This window comes from Rhinoraja longicauda, chromosome 23, assembly GCF_053455715.1.
Source record: "Rhinoraja longicauda isolate Sanriku21f chromosome 23, sRhiLon1.1, whole genome shotgun sequence".
Taxonomy (NCBI): domain Eukaryota; kingdom Metazoa; phylum Chordata; class Chondrichthyes; order Rajiformes; family Arhynchobatidae; genus Rhinoraja; species Rhinoraja longicauda.
In genome coordinates, this window is record NC_135975.1 from 23,857,745 (window position 1) to 23,875,326 (window position 17,582).

The 17,582-nt window shown below is 39.6% G+C and overlaps 1 protein-coding gene across 1 annotated transcript in view; it reads left to right on the plus strand.

Annotated features, from left to right (window-relative positions):
* LOC144604787 (mucin-5AC-like) overlaps positions 1 to 17,582 on the plus strand; it is a 94,922-nt gene that overhangs the window by 13,321 nt on the left and 64,019 nt on the right. Inside the window, exons 5-16 of the mRNA XM_078419445.1 lie at positions 936 to 1,014; positions 1,124 to 1,215; positions 3,520 to 3,718; positions 3,824 to 3,949; positions 8,423 to 8,543; positions 8,632 to 8,770; positions 8,907 to 8,999; positions 9,090 to 9,162; positions 9,261 to 9,398; positions 11,123 to 11,278; positions 15,111 to 15,205; positions 16,242 to 16,368. Coding sequence (XP_078275571.1) covers positions 936 to 1,014; positions 1,124 to 1,215; positions 3,520 to 3,718; positions 3,824 to 3,949; positions 8,423 to 8,543; positions 8,632 to 8,770; positions 8,907 to 8,999; positions 9,090 to 9,162; positions 9,261 to 9,398; positions 11,123 to 11,278; positions 15,111 to 15,205; positions 16,242 to 16,368 — 1,438 coding nt within the window. The remainder of the gene's footprint in view (positions 1 to 935; positions 1,015 to 1,123; positions 1,216 to 3,519; positions 3,719 to 3,823; positions 3,950 to 8,422; positions 8,544 to 8,631; positions 8,771 to 8,906; positions 9,000 to 9,089; positions 9,163 to 9,260; positions 9,399 to 11,122; positions 11,279 to 15,110; positions 15,206 to 16,241; positions 16,369 to 17,582) is intronic.

Below are 17,582 nucleotides of genomic sequence, written 5' to 3' on the forward strand. Positions count from 1 at the left end.
AATATTAACAATTGCAAATATTTAACTCAAATATGTCTTCATTGAAGTTCATAGGTTGATTCTGGTCATATTTTTTAATTAAATAACAGATATACTGAACACATTTGTTGGCCAGGTTTCTGGCTTCATCCAGATGTAGGCGAGCCACTATTTTGGGAAGACTGGCCTTTCTTAAGGAACAAAATACTGGATGGATTATGTCTAAATTCTTTCATGTGGTTGATATAGCTATGAATTCAGTGTTGTTCTTATTATTGTATATGTCACTGATCCTGACTTCATTGCCTGTTATTAGCCGAGTAATGTTGTGAATGTAGGTTATGCTACTTTCTAAAGGGATTGCATTACAGCGCGCCTTGCAGTGCCAGAGACCGCGTTCAATCCTATGGGTGCTGTCTATACAGAGTTTGTACTTTCTTCCTGTGACTGCATGGGTTTTCCCCTGGTGCTCTGGTTTTCCCCCACATTCCAAAGATTTGTAGGTTAATCGGCCTCTGTAAATTGTTCCTAGTGTGTGGGATAGAACTAGTGTACGGGTGATCATTGGTCAGCGCAGACTCGGTTGGCCGAATGGCCATTTCCCACGCTATATATCTGGAACTAAAAACTTGAAACTAAAGTGTTTTTGTTTCTGACCTGGGAAGCAGAACAAAATTATATTTTGTGCATTGATGATGACTATTAAGTATTCCTAGATCAGAACTAAGATGGGCAAACTGGAGACCAGAGCCCTAACTGTATCAATTGAACTTCACAGGTCTGATAACGTATTGTGTTTTCTGGTTACCTTATCAGTCATCTTTGACTCAGATTGTCAACCTGATAGAAACAAGAACTTCTGAGATGGAAGCCAATAGTTTTCACACTTTGGGAAATGTCAAGCCCCACGCTCCCTCACACACCTGGCTAACAATGTGAATTTGTTTTATTTGTAGGTACATATTGATGATATATATCAAGGACAACTGTGTGGCCTATGTGGGGAATTTGTCGAATACAGCAGCACTGTTTATGGTAAAATCCGTAACACTGGCTACTTTTTTTTGCTAGAATGGTTTTTGGTAAATATGTAATTTAACAATCTCAATGGAATTGCTGACAGGCTGTTTTATTAAATATCTAGATGCGACCTTTCTTGACGCAAATAAACTGGATGTTCTGGGCCACACGTGTTACAGCAACCCATCTTCAGAGTCAACATGTAGTGCGATCACTGTAAGTTTATAGCTGGTAACTTGGGATAAACATCATATCTGCTGGTCACATAAACATTTCACTGTTACCAATACATCTCTCATTTTTCTCTTGGTCCACGCTATCTACCTTTCTTATTGGATGCAATTTAGTTTACCAATGGTATCATTTTGCCATGTCACACACATACATGCAGAAAGGATCCAGCATGTTTTGTTTAGTTTAGTTTAGTTTATTGTCACATGTACTGAGGTACAGTGAAAAGCTTTTGTTGCGTGCTATCCTGTCAGCAGAAAGACAATACATGATTACAATCGGGGCAATATACCCAACTCCACAGCTCCATATTTTATAAATACACCAAGGAAATCTGTGTTCGTTAATGGATTGATTCCCGTTACAATCTGTTTTGTTGCGTACAAACTGGCCCTTCTGTTTTCTTAATTGGCCTTTAATTTCTTGAGAGCAACATAACATTGACCGAGTTGTGAGAATGGGGTCAAATTAGTAACACTGCTCCATAATCTTTATATGCCAGTTCTGAAAAAAAATCTGAAATGGTGTTAATGTAGCAGCATGCTTTCAGAATGAATTTGCTTTCTTATATTTTTATTCTGTCAGATGTTCTCGCTTGATTTCCACATGTGATCAGAATTGATCAAATATGCAGCACAATTAATTATTCAGTGATATGGTGACTTTTGGTCTTTCAGTACTTCTTTCTATGGCCCAAAGCTTTTCGCTTTCTGACTCAGATTTTAAATTAAATTAGGAAGATTTGAGGCCGACATTAAGGAACAAAACTCCTGACAGTATACATTAAAACACAATGAAAGCTCATTGTCATCCAAGCATGGATGAAAAATTGATGCATTTTGAACTATTTTAAATGTTACGAGGACATTATTTTGACAATAACAATGACCATGATTCACGCTCCAAGCAGTGGCTTCTATCTCCTCCTGATCCATCCAATCTGCCCACTGATCTCTGAACCATCTGGCACTCTGGCAAGTCTGGCAGTCACATAGACTGGTTAAGCAGATTGTTAAATCTGTTATAAACTGTCATTCAGACATGCATATTACAAAATTATTGCAATCAATCAAGCAATTTAAAAAAAAATTGCATTTAATTGAAATTAAAATTAAATTAATTTAAAGTATAAGAATAATTTCACATTTAGAGCCCCTTGCAGACCACCCTCGACCCTGAAATGAATTCAGCAGGCGGGGTCTGGAATGGCTGCAACCATAGCTCTTCTGCTGAATTAATGAGAAGCCCAGAGTGGGGAACCGTCTTCCAAGAGTGGCCAGCTTATTTGAAACTTGCATGCATTTATGACTAAATGCTGAGCTCAGTGCCACTTACTTGGTGAAATGCTGGCAATTCTTTGCAGAACTGTGACCATTTCGAAACCAGTGCTGCAAAGGATAAACAAAATTAAGTTATTTCAGGACAAATTGATACATAAATAATTATATAGCACTTTGCATGTTTCCCCAATGCCAATTCCATGTAATAATAACTTGTTGCTATTAACTTTTACCTGCCACAGTCAGTCTCAAGAGATCTTCTCATTCAAAGATGGTGTCTTCTGCTACCTCTGACATTAATGCAGACAATTGGAGCAGAGTGTGAGATAAAGTTTATGTGTTATTGCAGTGTTCTCCAATTTATGTTTTTTGCTAACTACTTGAGTTCACTGTTAAAATTCTCTATTTTCTACGCACCTGTGCAAAGAAAATATTTATCAACACATTTCCATGGTCAGTGATCACAGCATACATCGGTAGTGGAACGGAGGTACATAGGTAGTGGAACATAGGCATATAGGTAGTGGAACTTTGTCCAGCTACGCCTGTGAATGAGTTTGCATTATCATTCAGCAGGACCTTGTTTTGTTAGTGTGATGAAGGCAACTAGAACTTGGGGCATGTCTGCTCTGCGTTAGTACAGATTTGTTGGAGTTGCCAAGCTCCCTTTCCATGCTGGCATGTGGTTTCTGAGACAGACAGAACTCTATCGTGTGTGATTGTGATTCCAAGAGTTCAAAACCTTTCCTTTCACATTTTCATCCCAAAATCTGATGAAATTGCAGTGAGTCCCCACACCGCACTTCACCTGAAATCACCAACATCCTTCCAGTAAGAGTTTTCTGATTTAATTCTACTTTGACTGAATAATCCTGTGAAAACGAATTCTTTATTTCACATTACTCAATATCCAGAGCAGTTAGTTACACATCTTTTTGGATCCTACCAAATGAGTTGGATTTTGGTTTATTGACAGTGTTTCTCTCCTTCTGATTTTTGTCATCCTCAGAAATGCCAACTGATTTCTTCATTGTTCCTCTCATGTTATGAGACCCGTGTGACGACCAAATACTGGAGTCTGTGTCAGGAAGATGTCTGCAACTGTAAAACATCAAGGTGCGAATGTGCTTTTTTCGAAGAAATGGCACGGCGGTGTAATGGAGGAAGAAATAACATGTGGAAAAACTGGAGAACTGAGGCGGGCTGTGGTAGGTAGTTTTTATCCAGCGGATCCAGTGGATGTGGTTATATTTTGTTATTCAAATACATTTTGTATGGTGAAAGAGATAAATGTAGCAACTTTTCTTTCTCAGCACCGCCCACTTGCCCAAGAAATCAGGTTTATAAGGAATGTGGTTCTGCCTTTATTCCAACCTGTACTGATCCAAACCCTCACCTGCAGTGTGATCAATGTGTGAGTACATGCGTCTGTCCAGAAGGTAAGAGATTGCCAGTTCTTTTTCTTTTTGGTTCTTTATCGCCTATTTATTTTACCTGTTTTTTTAGACTTTAGGATACAACGTGAGTTTAGAGGTACAGGGCCATCGACCGATTAAGTCTACGATCACTCTGCACATAAGCACTATCTTACAGACTAGGAGCGATTTACAATTTTTTACAAGCCAATTAACCTACAGACATGCACGTCTTTGGAATGTGGGAGAAAACCAGAGCACCTGGAGAAAACCACACGGTCACAGGGAGAATGTACAAACTCCATGCAGTCAGCACCTGTAGTCAGGCTCGAACCCGGGTCTCTGGCACTACAAAGCATCAACTTTACTGCTGCACCACAGAGCTGCCCATATTTCTTTGCAGAAAAATATAAGAAATGTGAACTTGTTTACATAGAAACATAGAAAATAGGTGCAGGAGGAGGCCCTTTGGCCCTTCGAGCCAGCACCGCCATTCATTGTGATCATGGTTGATCATCCACAATCAGTAACCAGTGCCTGCCTTCTCCCCGTATCTCTTGATTCCGCTAGCCCCTAGAGCTCTATCTAACTCTCTTTTAAATTCATCCAGTGAATTGGCCTCTACTGCCTTCTGCGGCAGAGAATGCCACAAATTCACAACTCTCTGGATGAAAAAACTTTTCCTCTTCTCAGTTTTAAATGGCCTCCCCTTTATTCTTAGACTGTGGCCCCAGGTTCTGGAGTCCCCTAACATTGGGAACATTTTTCCTACATCGAGCTTTTCCAGTCCTTTTATAATTTTATACGTTTCAATAAGATCCCCTCTCATCCTTCTAAATTCCAGTGAATACAAGCCCAGTCTTTCCAATCTTTCCTCATATGACAGTTTCTCCATCCTGGGGAGTAACCTCTTGAACCTACGCTGCATTGTCTCAATAGCAAGAATGTCCCTTCCTCAAATTAGGAGACCAAAACTGCACACAATAGTCCAGATGTGGTCTCACCAGGACTCTGTACAACTGCAGAACGACCTCTTTACTCCTGTACTCAAATCCTCTCGTTATGAAGGCCAACATGCCATTAGCTTTCTTCACTGCCCGCTGTCCCTGCATGTTTACTTTCAGTGACTGGTGCACAAGGACACCCAGGTCTCGTTGGATTTCCTTTTTTCCCAATCTGACACCATTGAGATAATCTGCCCCCTTGTTCTTGCTGCCAAAGTGGATAACTTCACATTTTTATCTACATTATACTGCATTTGCCATGCATCTGCCCACTCACTCAACCTGTCCAAATCATCCTCCAAACTCCTAGCATCCTCTTCGCAGTTCACACTGCCACCCAACTTTGTGTCATCTGCAAATTTGCTTGTGTTACTTTTAATTCCATCATCCAAATCATTAATATATATTGTAAATAGTTGTGGTCCCAGCACCGAGCCTTGCGGCACTCCACTCGCCACTGCCTGCCATTCTGGCAGGGACCCGTTTATTCCTTTTCTTTGTTTCCTGTCTGCCAACCAATTCTCTATCCATGTCAAGACCCTACCCCCAATACCATGTGCTCTAATTTTGCCTACTAATCTCCTGTGTGGGACCTTATCAAAGGCTTTCTGAAAGTCCAGATACACTACATCCACTGGCTCTCCTTCATCCATTTTAGTTATCACATTCTCAAAAAATTCCAGAAGATTAGTCAAGCAGGATTTCCCCGTCATAAATCCATGCTGACTTGGAGCAATCCTTTTACTGCTATCCAAATGTGCCGTTATTACTTCTTTAATAATTGACTCCAGCATCTTCTCCAGAACCGACGTCAGGATAACTGGTCTATAATTCCCCGTTTTCTCTCTCTCTCCTTTCTTGAAAAGTGGGATAACATTAGCTACCCTCCAATTCACAGGAACTGATCCTGAATCTATAGCACATTGGAAAATGATCACCAAAGCATCCACGATTTCTAGAGCCACCTCCTTGAGTACCCTCGGATGCAGACCGCCAGGCCCTGTGGATTTATCAGCCTTCAGTCCCATCAGTCTACCCAATACTATTTCTCGCCTAATGCAAATTTCTTTCATTTCCTCTGTCTCCCTGGATCCTCTGTCTTCTAGTACACCCAGGAGATTATTTGTGTCTTCCTTAGTGAAGACAGAACCAAAGTACCTGTTCAATTCTTCTGCCATTTCCTTGTTCCCCATAATAATTTCATCTGTTTCTGCTTTCAAGGGACCCACATTTGCCTTTACTAATCTTTTTCTCTTAACATACCTAAAGAAGGTTTAGATTGGAGGAACAGCACAAAGAACAGTACAAGGAATTGAGGATGTGGACATAAATATTTTTAGTTCAAGGCCCAAATCTATAAATCCAAAGATATAAAGATTGGAAGAAAAGTAATTACTAATGTTTGGAAACTCTTCAGATCACACTGCAATTTATATATTGAGAAGATGTCTAAATGGTGTTTGCGGATTTTGTGGAAGGTACATCATTATAAGTTGGTTAGAGAATAAGGTGACTCAGTATCTCAGTTATTGGTCTTTAATTTACAAGTCTGAGTTTATTAATCTGGAGATGTAAATTCAAATCTCATCCTTGCAGTTGGGAAAATTAAATTCCTAATAAAAATCTTAGATACAAGTATTAGTAATTGTGATTGTCGAACAGACATATAACATTCAAATTGGTTTTGCTAATGTCCTTCAAGGAAGGAAATTTGCTGCCCTTGTCTGATGTGGCCACAATATGATCCTAGACAATGTGAAAGACAATGTGTTATCTTTTAACTGCCTTAGGCAAGGCAATTGGGGATGCGCGCTTAATGCTGTCCTGGCCAGCTATGGTTACTTTGCAAGTTTATCAGAAAAAAATGATGCAAGTTATCGCATGCCTATCCAACTCAGCCCACGTTAGAGCTGGGGTTGCAGGGCAATCTTATTAAGTCTTATTGCTGTTAAATGTGATTAGCATTGCTAGGCATTATAGTCGGCCTGGACGAGATCGGCTCAAAGGACCCGTTACCGTGATGTGGGATTCTATAATTTTATGTTGGTGGAGTCCTTAGGCCATATAAACTTTCCAAGCTACTCTTTGACATTGTAGTGGCAAACCATTGGAATTTTGCGCTGGCAGGTCCTTGGGGCAGTAATCACTATGGAACCAATGCCAAAGAACTGATCGTCCTGCAGTAGCAGGACATGGATTACTACAAAAAGAACCCAAGGTTACATCTCACAACATTGGGGAGAAAAGTGTAATTATCTTTCTTCTGCTCAGATGCTCATTCCTTTGCTCTGTGCTGAACTAATAAATTGTCGTCCCCATCTGATTATTTCAATGATGAATTTGGGAACAAGTCTCCAATAAGTGATCCGAAATGTCAGTGCTGATATCCCACAGGTTTTGTGTTGCGATTCCAATAGAAGGGTCTCGACCCGAAACGTCACCCATTCCTTCTCTCCTGAGATGCTGCCTGACCCGCTGAGTTACTCCAGCATTTTGTGAATAAATACCTCCAATAGAAACTTAGGTCTCCACTCCCAAGTGTTTGCTCTTTGTTTATAAAGAATGTATCATAGAAATAAGAAGATTTCAGGCATGCTGGGATAATACTTGCTGAAGTAGTATGGAAATACATACTAGAGTACTATCAAGTATTAGGTGCAGTTGAAATAATGTTTGGAGAGCTGCATTAGGACATCTTAAACCTGATAGTCAATGTCCCAGCCTATGCAGCATGCAAACTAAATTACCTTATCCACCTGTGTCACCTTTAGGGAGACATGGACTTGCACCTCAGGGTGTCTCTGCACACCGGTGCTCCTAGGTTTCTTGCCATTGACTCTATATGTCGTACCAGAATGTGTATTAGTATTGGTATTGGTTTATTATTGTCATGTGTACCAAGATAGAGTAAAAAAAATGTTTTGTTGGACGCGTATACATTTTTGATGACATTTACCTTTGACACCATGCACTACCTTATCTGATAGGCAGGGAATGGACTTCATTATGATTCTTTACTCTACAAAGAACTTGAAGACAATTTTTTAGATTTAGAGATACAGCGCAGAAACAGGCCCTTTGGCCCACCGAGTCCGCGCCGCCCAGCGATCCCCACACATTAACACTATCCTACACACACTAGGAACAATTTTTTTTAACATTTACCCAGTCAATTAACCTACATACCTGTACGTCTTTGGAGTGTGGGAGGAAACCGAAGATCTCAGAGAAAACCCACGCAGGTCACGGGGAGAACGTACAAACTCCGTACAGACGGCGCCCGCAGTCAGGATCGAACCTGAGTCTCCGGTGCTGCATATGCTGTAATGCAGCAACTCTACCGCTGCGCCACCGTGCCGATATTTCCTGATCGATGTTAAAATAATCTTTGTTAAAATAAAGCAGGAGCAGGGACATCATAATGCTCTGTCGCTTTAAATAAAAAGCATGTACTGTGAATTAATGCATTTAAATATTTTTCTCAACACTTAAGGCCATCTTCTGGATAACATAAGAGGTTCCAAAAAATGCGTCAGCAAAAATGAATGTCCTTGTGAATATGGCGGGCAGTTTTATAACTCGGGAGATATCAGAAACACACCCTGCCAGTCATGGTATGAATTAACCATTGTAGATTTTCCTACTGGTGTATTTTCCTTTTTTTTGGTGTATTATGTTGTTGATCCTTTTGTCTCTTGACAGCACTTGCAAACATGGGAGCTGGTCATGCTCCCTTCCCAGCTGTCCTGGCACATGCACGATCGAAGAAGCAACTTATTTTACAACGTTCGACAACAATTACTACAGTATAATTGGAGATTGTTCATACTATGCGGTGGTTGTACGTGAGATTCTCTACCCTTAACTGTCTTGAAATAAGTTTGTAACCTCGTAATGCTAAGCACAGTCACATTGCTGTCGGAATTCTTAATGTTAAAATTTCCAGTTTGTTAACTTTGTTCCTCACCCGCAAACAGACAAACAGCTGGACCATTAAGGTCGATATTCGACAGTGTCAAACAGTTTTTCAACAGTCTTGTTTGCAGCGAGTTATCCTCACTACAAATCAGGTGAGAATTTGGAAAACCATTCGTTTTCTTGAGTATTTTAGTTCTATCCACGAGCTCTCTGCAATGACACACATCCCAATTTTCTTACAGACAACTTATGTGTTCAGCAATGATGGCAAGGTGTATTCGAACGGACAGGCAATTGGAATTCCAGTTAAAACAGGTAAAGAATGTCTTGCTATATGTTGAATGTTGTGCTACACCGTGGCTCAGTGCTGAGTAAATAGTTGAGCTGAAGCATTGGTTTTTCTCTTTAAACAGGCGAAATAATAATATTTCAGAAGTCCTCTATGTTCATTCAAGTCGCAACAACATTTGGACTGAAGATGCAAGTGCAGACAGCACCAGTTATGCAGCTTTATATTTCACTGCCTGTGTATGCAAAAGGAACCACAAAAGGTATGATTAAAAATGAAGTCAACTGGGCAAAACCACCTTTTCACAGCACATCTTGGTTTTGACATGATTCCATTTGCAGTCAATGTAATTGTCTTTCTGTCCACTCTGCACGAGAGGCACTTCACATAGAAACTAAAAGCAGATTGATTCTCATCTGGCAGGATTCCTTTTGCAGTTCTAAACTTAAGGTATTGGGTGATAAAAGATAAAGTTTCAAATTATCCAGACTCTTTGTTCTTGTCTAAGTCTTTAGACAAACTTGGAACTTTCTGTTTGCAAACTGTGACTTGTCCCTGTACCCCAAGCTACAAGTTTCTGTTATCCTTCTGTCAGTTTGTGTTTCCTGTTTGTCATCTATATTGACTTTGGTTGAGAATGTACAAGACATGATTAGTAAGTTTGCAGATGCCACCAAGATAGGTTATCAAGAATTACAGGGGGGACCTTGATCACCTGAGCAAGTGGAATGCAGAATGGCAAATGGAGTTTAATGCAGATAAGTGTGAGATTTTGCATCTTGGGAAATCAAACAAACCAGAGCAGGATGTTCACTGTGAGAGTGTTGTGGAGGAGAGGAATCAAGGAGTACAAGTATATAGTTTCCTGAAGAGGCTTCACTTAGAAATAGGCCTTTCGGCCCACCAAGTCAGTACCGACCAGCGATCCCCACACCAACACTATCTACCACATATTAGGGACAATTTACAATTATACCAAGCCAATTAACCTACAAATCTGTACGTCTTTGTAGTGTGGGAAGAAACTGGAACACCCGGAGAAAACCCACACAGGTCATGGGGAGAACGTACAAATTCCGAACAGACAGCACTTGTGGTCAGGTCCAAACCCGGGTCCCTGGCGCTGTAAGGCATCAACTCTACCGCTGTGCCACCATGCAAATTTACAAAATCTTTGTTACTAATGGAGCATAGAAAGTGTAGTTGTTAGTTTTATATTTATGAAACATTAATATCAATAAAATCACTCAAGGATGGCATAAACAAATGAATATCCTCAACATTTCATGATGCCACTATTTTAAAATCTTGTAAGATTGATTTCATGAACACATTGAGACATAGTGTACAGGCCCTCTGAGGAAACAAACTCCTGACTTATGGACACTCCATATATATGAACAAGCTCCCATTAATGTTACTACATTAAAATGAGAACCAGTTTTGTAAAATAAAAACCTGTTTCCATGTCACCTCTCTGCAGTAACCAGACACCATTGTTTCTTAAGGCCACAGGTTGCCAATTTCACTGCGGGAGGTCACTCAAGAGATTATTTTGGAAATTGACCAGCAACCTTCTATCGCTACTTGTAACAACCACTGATACCTCAAGCCCTTTGAAACCCACCATTGATTCTATACAATTATAACTAGGCCCTCATCAACACCATTCATAACAATGCTGTGGAAACATTGTTACTGGATAGAGTGATTTAGTTTATTTTCCAACTTAGACAAAATTGGTATTTGTAAAACAGAACCCATTTGTGACCCCAGAATGCACTGTATAAAGAGAAGGAAGTTAATTTATTAGACCATGTATAATCCGATTACCTTTTTAATTAATATAAGCACACACATATTGAGAGAGAAGAGCTTAAAAACACATACAGTTGGAGCAAGTTTGAATCTAGTTATTGCTATCCTTTAAAGCACTGAGTGTACAAGCAGAGTAATCTTCCTTCTGTTGTGATTCTTTACCCATAGGTTTATGTGGCACTTTCAATGGTGAAGCAGAAGATGACTTTCTATCTGAGCAAGGCATTTTGGAGAGCTGTCCTATTACATTTGCTGATTCCTGGAAGACTGATGGCAGCTGTCCTGAACCAAAAATACCAGTCCCTTGTGTCAGTTCAGAAAATGGTAAAAACGTTTCTTCTAAATACCACAACTTTGCTTTGCGATGTGCTTTTATTTCCTAAGTTATTAAAATGAATCATTATAAATCCAGGACAAAAATCTTCATGCGGTGTTCTTTAGCTTGCCTTTTTGCCTGTGAAGACACAATCCAGTGTGAACTGTGGGTAGCTTTGCACTTTGTACCTTTCAGGAATTGCAAAACTTGAAATTGGAGAACTAAGGCATCCTGCACAAAAGAGCAGCGTGGCATTAAAGGCCTTTGTGCAGGCTTCTCTGCGAGTTCTCTCGTTTCAAGTCTTGCAATTCCTGTAAGGTACAAAGTGCAAAGCTGCCCACGATATTTTATTTCTTGTCTAATGGTCAGCAGTATCAGCAAAGACAATGACTAATGTGCTCAACTTGGTTTTGTACTGGGAGCACTCTGAACTGGGATCAAAACAGGAGAAAGAAAGGCTGCAAGAGGTTACTCATAGCAAGAATGGATGAATTTGAGATTATTACTAATTGCATTTATAGAGACATTTATTTAGAGTGTTTCATGGACAAAGTAATTAAGATACGGCATAGTTTAGCACAAGAATGCAGCAAAACAGGGCTGATCTCTGTTCAATGAAATAGATTTGGATAAATAGCAAACCAAATTAAAGGACACTAACATTCCACCATGATCTGCAGTGGAGGTCAATGTGACATTTGGCTCTATTACTTTTTCAAAACAAAGACTAGTTGGGTATGCATGTTGGGGTGGGGGAGGGGATGGCGATGGAGATGGCGGAGGGGAGATGGCGGATGGGGGAGGGGATGGCGATGGAGATAGGCAAGAATTCAGTGGATTTAAAGGCAGGGGCTGGAGAAACTGTGATAATTAGTATGGATGTTCCTGTGATATGTTATATAGGTTGGGTGAGGCCAGAAGGAGTACTATGGGGCCTTGGTAAGGGAATAAACCTTTGCAATGTAACAAATAAGAACGTTTCAAAAGATATTTAGAACAAATGCTCTGTTCTAAATTTTTCATTTCAGTTGCTCCACAGATGGTAAAACAGCTGTGTAGGTGTTTTTTTATTTCAAAATCAAAAGTTAAAGACCCTTCTGGACTTGAAGTAATGCTTTAATGATTCTCTAAAAATTGAAGTCACCTATTAACAACCATCTCCAAAGGTTTTTCACTCCCATACATTGTATTTTCTTTGACACTCCTTTCAGTTGCAGTTTAGCACAATTTTCATAAACATTTCCCTGCTGTTTTTATCTTTCTCGATGCCATTGACATTTTTACATCTCTTTCTTTGGTCTGCACATCACCTACATTAACCATGTTTTATTCATTGGTCTCATCGATCTGGAATGTATTGAAGTTGCATCTTATCCATTTAGTCATTACCTATTGCGAGTTTGCTATTTGATCTGCAACTTTGCAAACTAGCTCTGCCTGTTTTTATACTAGCTCAACACTTTATTTTTGCAACTCATTTCACAGTCTTTATTCATAGTGAGCCCAAGTGAATATACTGAATGGTCACAGCCTTTTCCCAGGCTTGGGATCTCTAAATCTAGAGGACATAGATTTAACGTAAAGGGTAAAGTTTTAAACAGGGACCAGAGGGGTAACTTTAACACACAGAGGGGTTACTTTTATTGCTAGAGGAAGTGCCAGAGGCAGGTATGATGGCAACATTTAAAAGACATTTGGCATTTGGACAGTTACATGGGTTGGGACGGTTTAGAGGAACGTGGGACAAACGCAGGAAATGGGACTAGCTCAGGCAATTTGGTTGAGTTGGGTCAAACAGCCTGTATAAGTCTGACTTCCTGAGCTTTCTGCTCTTTGAATTCAGTTGCATTTTTCTGCAGCACTTAAGTAAGCACAGTATATTTCCTCTCATCAAAGCACTAAGGAAACAATCTATCTCTATAAAGCAATCCTTCCATTGTTTGTGTTAATAATCAGCATCAGGATAAAAGTTCTCTTGATTGCTATGCTGATTGTAATGGAATAAATGCCACATCTAATCTTCTTGGAAGTATTTAAAATTGATGAATGAACTTAGTATTGTTAAAAGTTTCCAAGATTCATTTTACTTCAAAAGCCAAGTTAAAGTCATGGTTTGACAGTCTGCAACTGATACAACCTCTTGTAGAGAAAGAAATCTCCCTTCAGTGTGAATGAAATTGCCAAACTGCTGGCTGTACCACCCAGAACTTGCTGCAATTATCTTTTGTAAAGAGGAATATTTTACTTGGCAACGAGAAGGAATTTAATCTCGCGCTCAATTACTGGTCATAACAAAGCCTTTTCTGCATGGGCTACGCAGCGTACATGACAGTTCCAGCCTCTCTGAGTATAACATACTGCCCCACCATGGTCCTGACCAGGTGTGGTGATGTCAAGCAGTCCACAACACATCTTTCAATGTCAACTGTCCAAAATTAATTTGGGCATCTTTGACCCATGAATGTTGTGGGTCACTTCCACAGAAGCAGAAGTGGAATTATTCCTAAAACTGCTTAAAACTATTAAATGTTTACAGATATATTATATGCAACAACTATAAATAATATAACAGCATATTGAAAGAAACCACAAAAAAAACACTATAACACTCCACAAAATTTTAGCTTACATGACCCAGGTACATTTCTGACCCCCAGGAGCAGTCTGCATGGAGTTTGTACACACTCCCAGTGACTGTTTAGTTTCTGCAAGTTCGCCAGTTCATTCCCACATCACAAACATAAGCCTGTATATTGATTAGCTACTCTAAATGACCCATTTGTGTAGGTTAGTGGCAAAACAATCAAAGCAGGTTTGATGAGCTTGTGAGAGAGAACAAAGTGCAGGGTTGCTGAGTGAGAGGAAGAATGTTGCTGATGGGATGCTCTGTTGGGAGCTGTCACAGACCTCATGGGCCGAATGGCTTCCTGTGTTGTGTTAAGAAATATCATGCAGACTTTTGTACTGTGACTTTGCAGTTTTACCTCGATTATAAATGCAACTTCAGCTCACACCTAATTCCATCTGTGAACCCTGTTCACTGCAGAAATCACTCAAAGGGTTTTACTCCCATATGTTCGTGAATAATCAATTTCTTTGCTCGTTGGCAAAGGTTAGCCCCAAACATCTATTTTGTTTTGCAGCACAAAAATCACATGATTGAATGACATGAATGACTCCCTCTTAATGATACTGTCAGGGTACAAATAAATATTGAAGTGCATGCATTGCCTGATTTTGCAATTAGTCCTTTTTGTCAATTTTCACAGAAAATATAGTTTTGATGGTGACGAACTGAGTTTATCAGCACCTTATTGTTATTACACCAGTGAATATTTTACTTCAGTGGACAGTTGCGCCACAGAAACTTTGTAGAACCAATTGGTAAATTGATTGCTTATGTTCCTTGTACAAGAATCCCTCGTGTGAATGCTTTCACAGTACCCCCACTTGACTTCCTGAATGTTATTTGACCTTAAAAGTACCCTTGCTGTTTCTTGTCTTCAATTTGCTTCACTGTTTTAGTTATTTATGTTGTGGAATTAATCTTTCCATTTTGACTACTGTAGAAACTATCAGATAAAAATCAATATTTAATCTGTCTATGAATTTATTTCTAACACTTTTTAATAAAAACATAATTTCACTTTTGCTTAGTATAGTCGACAACCGTGCAATTAATTTAGTTTTATTGATAACTGGTAAATTTCATATTGTTGTTCCTCTCATAGAAATGTCAAAAGTAGTAGATTTTATTCCATGTCTTTTAATATGCCGATCAGTATTCCTAGAAGTGTCATGTTTGGATTCAGCTGATCATGCCTTAAAATTTTATTACAGAAAACTATGCCAAGCTATATTGCTCCCAATTGAAAGATCCAGCAAGTGTTTTCTCCGTCTGCCATTCCACTGTGGATTACCTGAAATATTATCACGTAAATATTCAGAGCAAACATTATTAATTGTCTTTCTTTAATCCCGCTGTAGCTCTTTACCCGAGTTTGAAAGTTGTGAATTCAAATCCAGTTCCAGAAGCTGAGCCTATCATTCATCTTAATAAATCACTGTGGTACTGAGGGAGTACTGCAATGTTGAAGATTGTGCAAAATCTTAGCCCCACCTACCCTCTTGATGAAGCCAAAAGAGTCCTTATTACCCAAGCCAATGCATTGAATAAAACAAATGACACCCAAACAACCTGGTCATTTATCATAGTTTTTGTGGGAGTTTAGTGTTCACATTTGGCTGGTACATTTCCTACATTGCAACACTTCAGGAGTACTTAAATAAATTAAAAGTGATTTGTCATGCCCTAAGGCCATAAACACTCAGCTTTCAAACCTCAGATCAAAACATTGCCTCAAGTTGTGGCAGTCTTTGTTCGTGACGGAAAATTAAGTTTCTAAACCTGCTATTTAATTTGTGGTGTAATAGAATAAATCTATTGTACAATATGTCTGGCATCTTCTTGGCTGAGGAATGAAATGATCAAGAATAATGAATAGCTTGTCATCAAAGACAATATCAATTCACAGCTTATAAACCTGCAGTATAACCATTTGTTTTTAAAATTATGTTTTCGATTTAGTTTTGTACATTATAAAATTTGGTTAAATAAATGTGAGCTTGAGTTTGTGTTTAGTTTATTGTCAAATGTATCGAGATACCGTGAAAAGCTTTTTATTGCATGCTAACCATTCAGTGGAAAGACAATATGTGATTACAATTGAGCCATCCATATTATAAAGGGAATGATATACTAATGTTTAGTGAAATGTTGCTGTGGGAATAGAGAATTAAAAGAGTGGAGTGATTGTAATGCGTGATTGTAGATCCACTTCTGTGACTACCACACAAAGAGTCGCCTAGGTTGGCCGCCATCTTGGATCTCATACTGTGGAAGTAAAGAATTATATTGCACTAAAAATTTTCAAAGATGTCCAGCTGTTGTAACTATGAACATTTATTTAGATGTGCGTGGCAGCTACCTGTGCCTGTGAGAACATCAATGACTGCCTGTGTGCTGCCTTGGGAACATACGTCCATGATTGTGCTGCTAATGGTGTCATCGTGAGAAAATGGACGGAAAACATTTGCAGTAAGTTGCCATTTGTTGGTTTTAGGGAAATAAATTAAAATATGGAATAGTTATCGGGGAAGGTTTGAAATCGACTTGCCAAGTATATAAAATTATGAGAGTCATAGAAAAGGTTGACAGTCAGAACCTTTTTGCCAGCATGGAAATGTCCAACACTAGGGGGCATAGCTATATGGTGAGAGGGGGAAAGTTTAATGGATATGTGTGGGGCAAGTGTTTTTACACAGAGTGTGGTGGGGGGGCCTGGAAAGCATTGCCAGGGGTGATGGTGGAGGCAGATAAAATAGTGGCGCTTGTGGCTTTCTAGATAAGTACATGGAAGTGCAGGGAATAGAGGGATATGGATCATGTACATGCAAATGAGATCAGTTTAACTTAGCATCATGTTTGGCATGAACATTGTGGGCCAAAGGGCCCATTCCAGTGCTGTACTAATTCTATGTAAGTAAGTGGATATTTCTTTAGGATCAGTTGTACAATACTCCTGTAATCAGTGGAACTGAATATCATGCCAAGTGTGTACAGAGGATCAATTGTCTTGTTTACTTCTGCCTGTCCATTGGGATAATTGCTCTCCAACACTCATAGCTAGTCAGTGCTAATTTAGGTCACATCGGCAATGCATCAGCTACAAATAACTTTATCTTACATTGAAAACTGCCTCACCCACAGTCAAGAATCCAGACCTGATGCAGGCACTGTCTGACCGGCTGAATTCTTCCAGCAAATTGTGTATATTTTTCCTGATTCCAGCTTCTGCAGTCCCTTGTGTCTCTAGATGATAGGTCTGATGAGTGTCAATTGTCAATTTCTCTCCCCTGCTCTATGATATTTTGACCACTACTTTGGATCACTACTGTCCCCCACCTGAGTCATCTGGCAATAACCCCCCTGCCCCCCCCACCCTCTTATCTTGATCCATCCATCATTTTCCAGCTCTTGGCCCAACCCTTCCCCTCACTTCTTTCTACCGGCTATCTACCCTCTACTCCAGTCTTCAAGAAAGCCATTCATTCGCCTGAAATGTCGTCTGGCCATTTCCCTCCACAGATGTTGCCTAAGCTACTGAGTTCTTCCAGCAGCTTGTTTTTTGCTCAATCTCTCCTTCAGTATTGCAAACCCGGAGCTGTTCCATTATTCCTCCTTGGTCGCGGCAAAGCGTCACAAATTAAATACCTCGAACCTCTTGTCCCTTGACTTACCATTAACTCTGT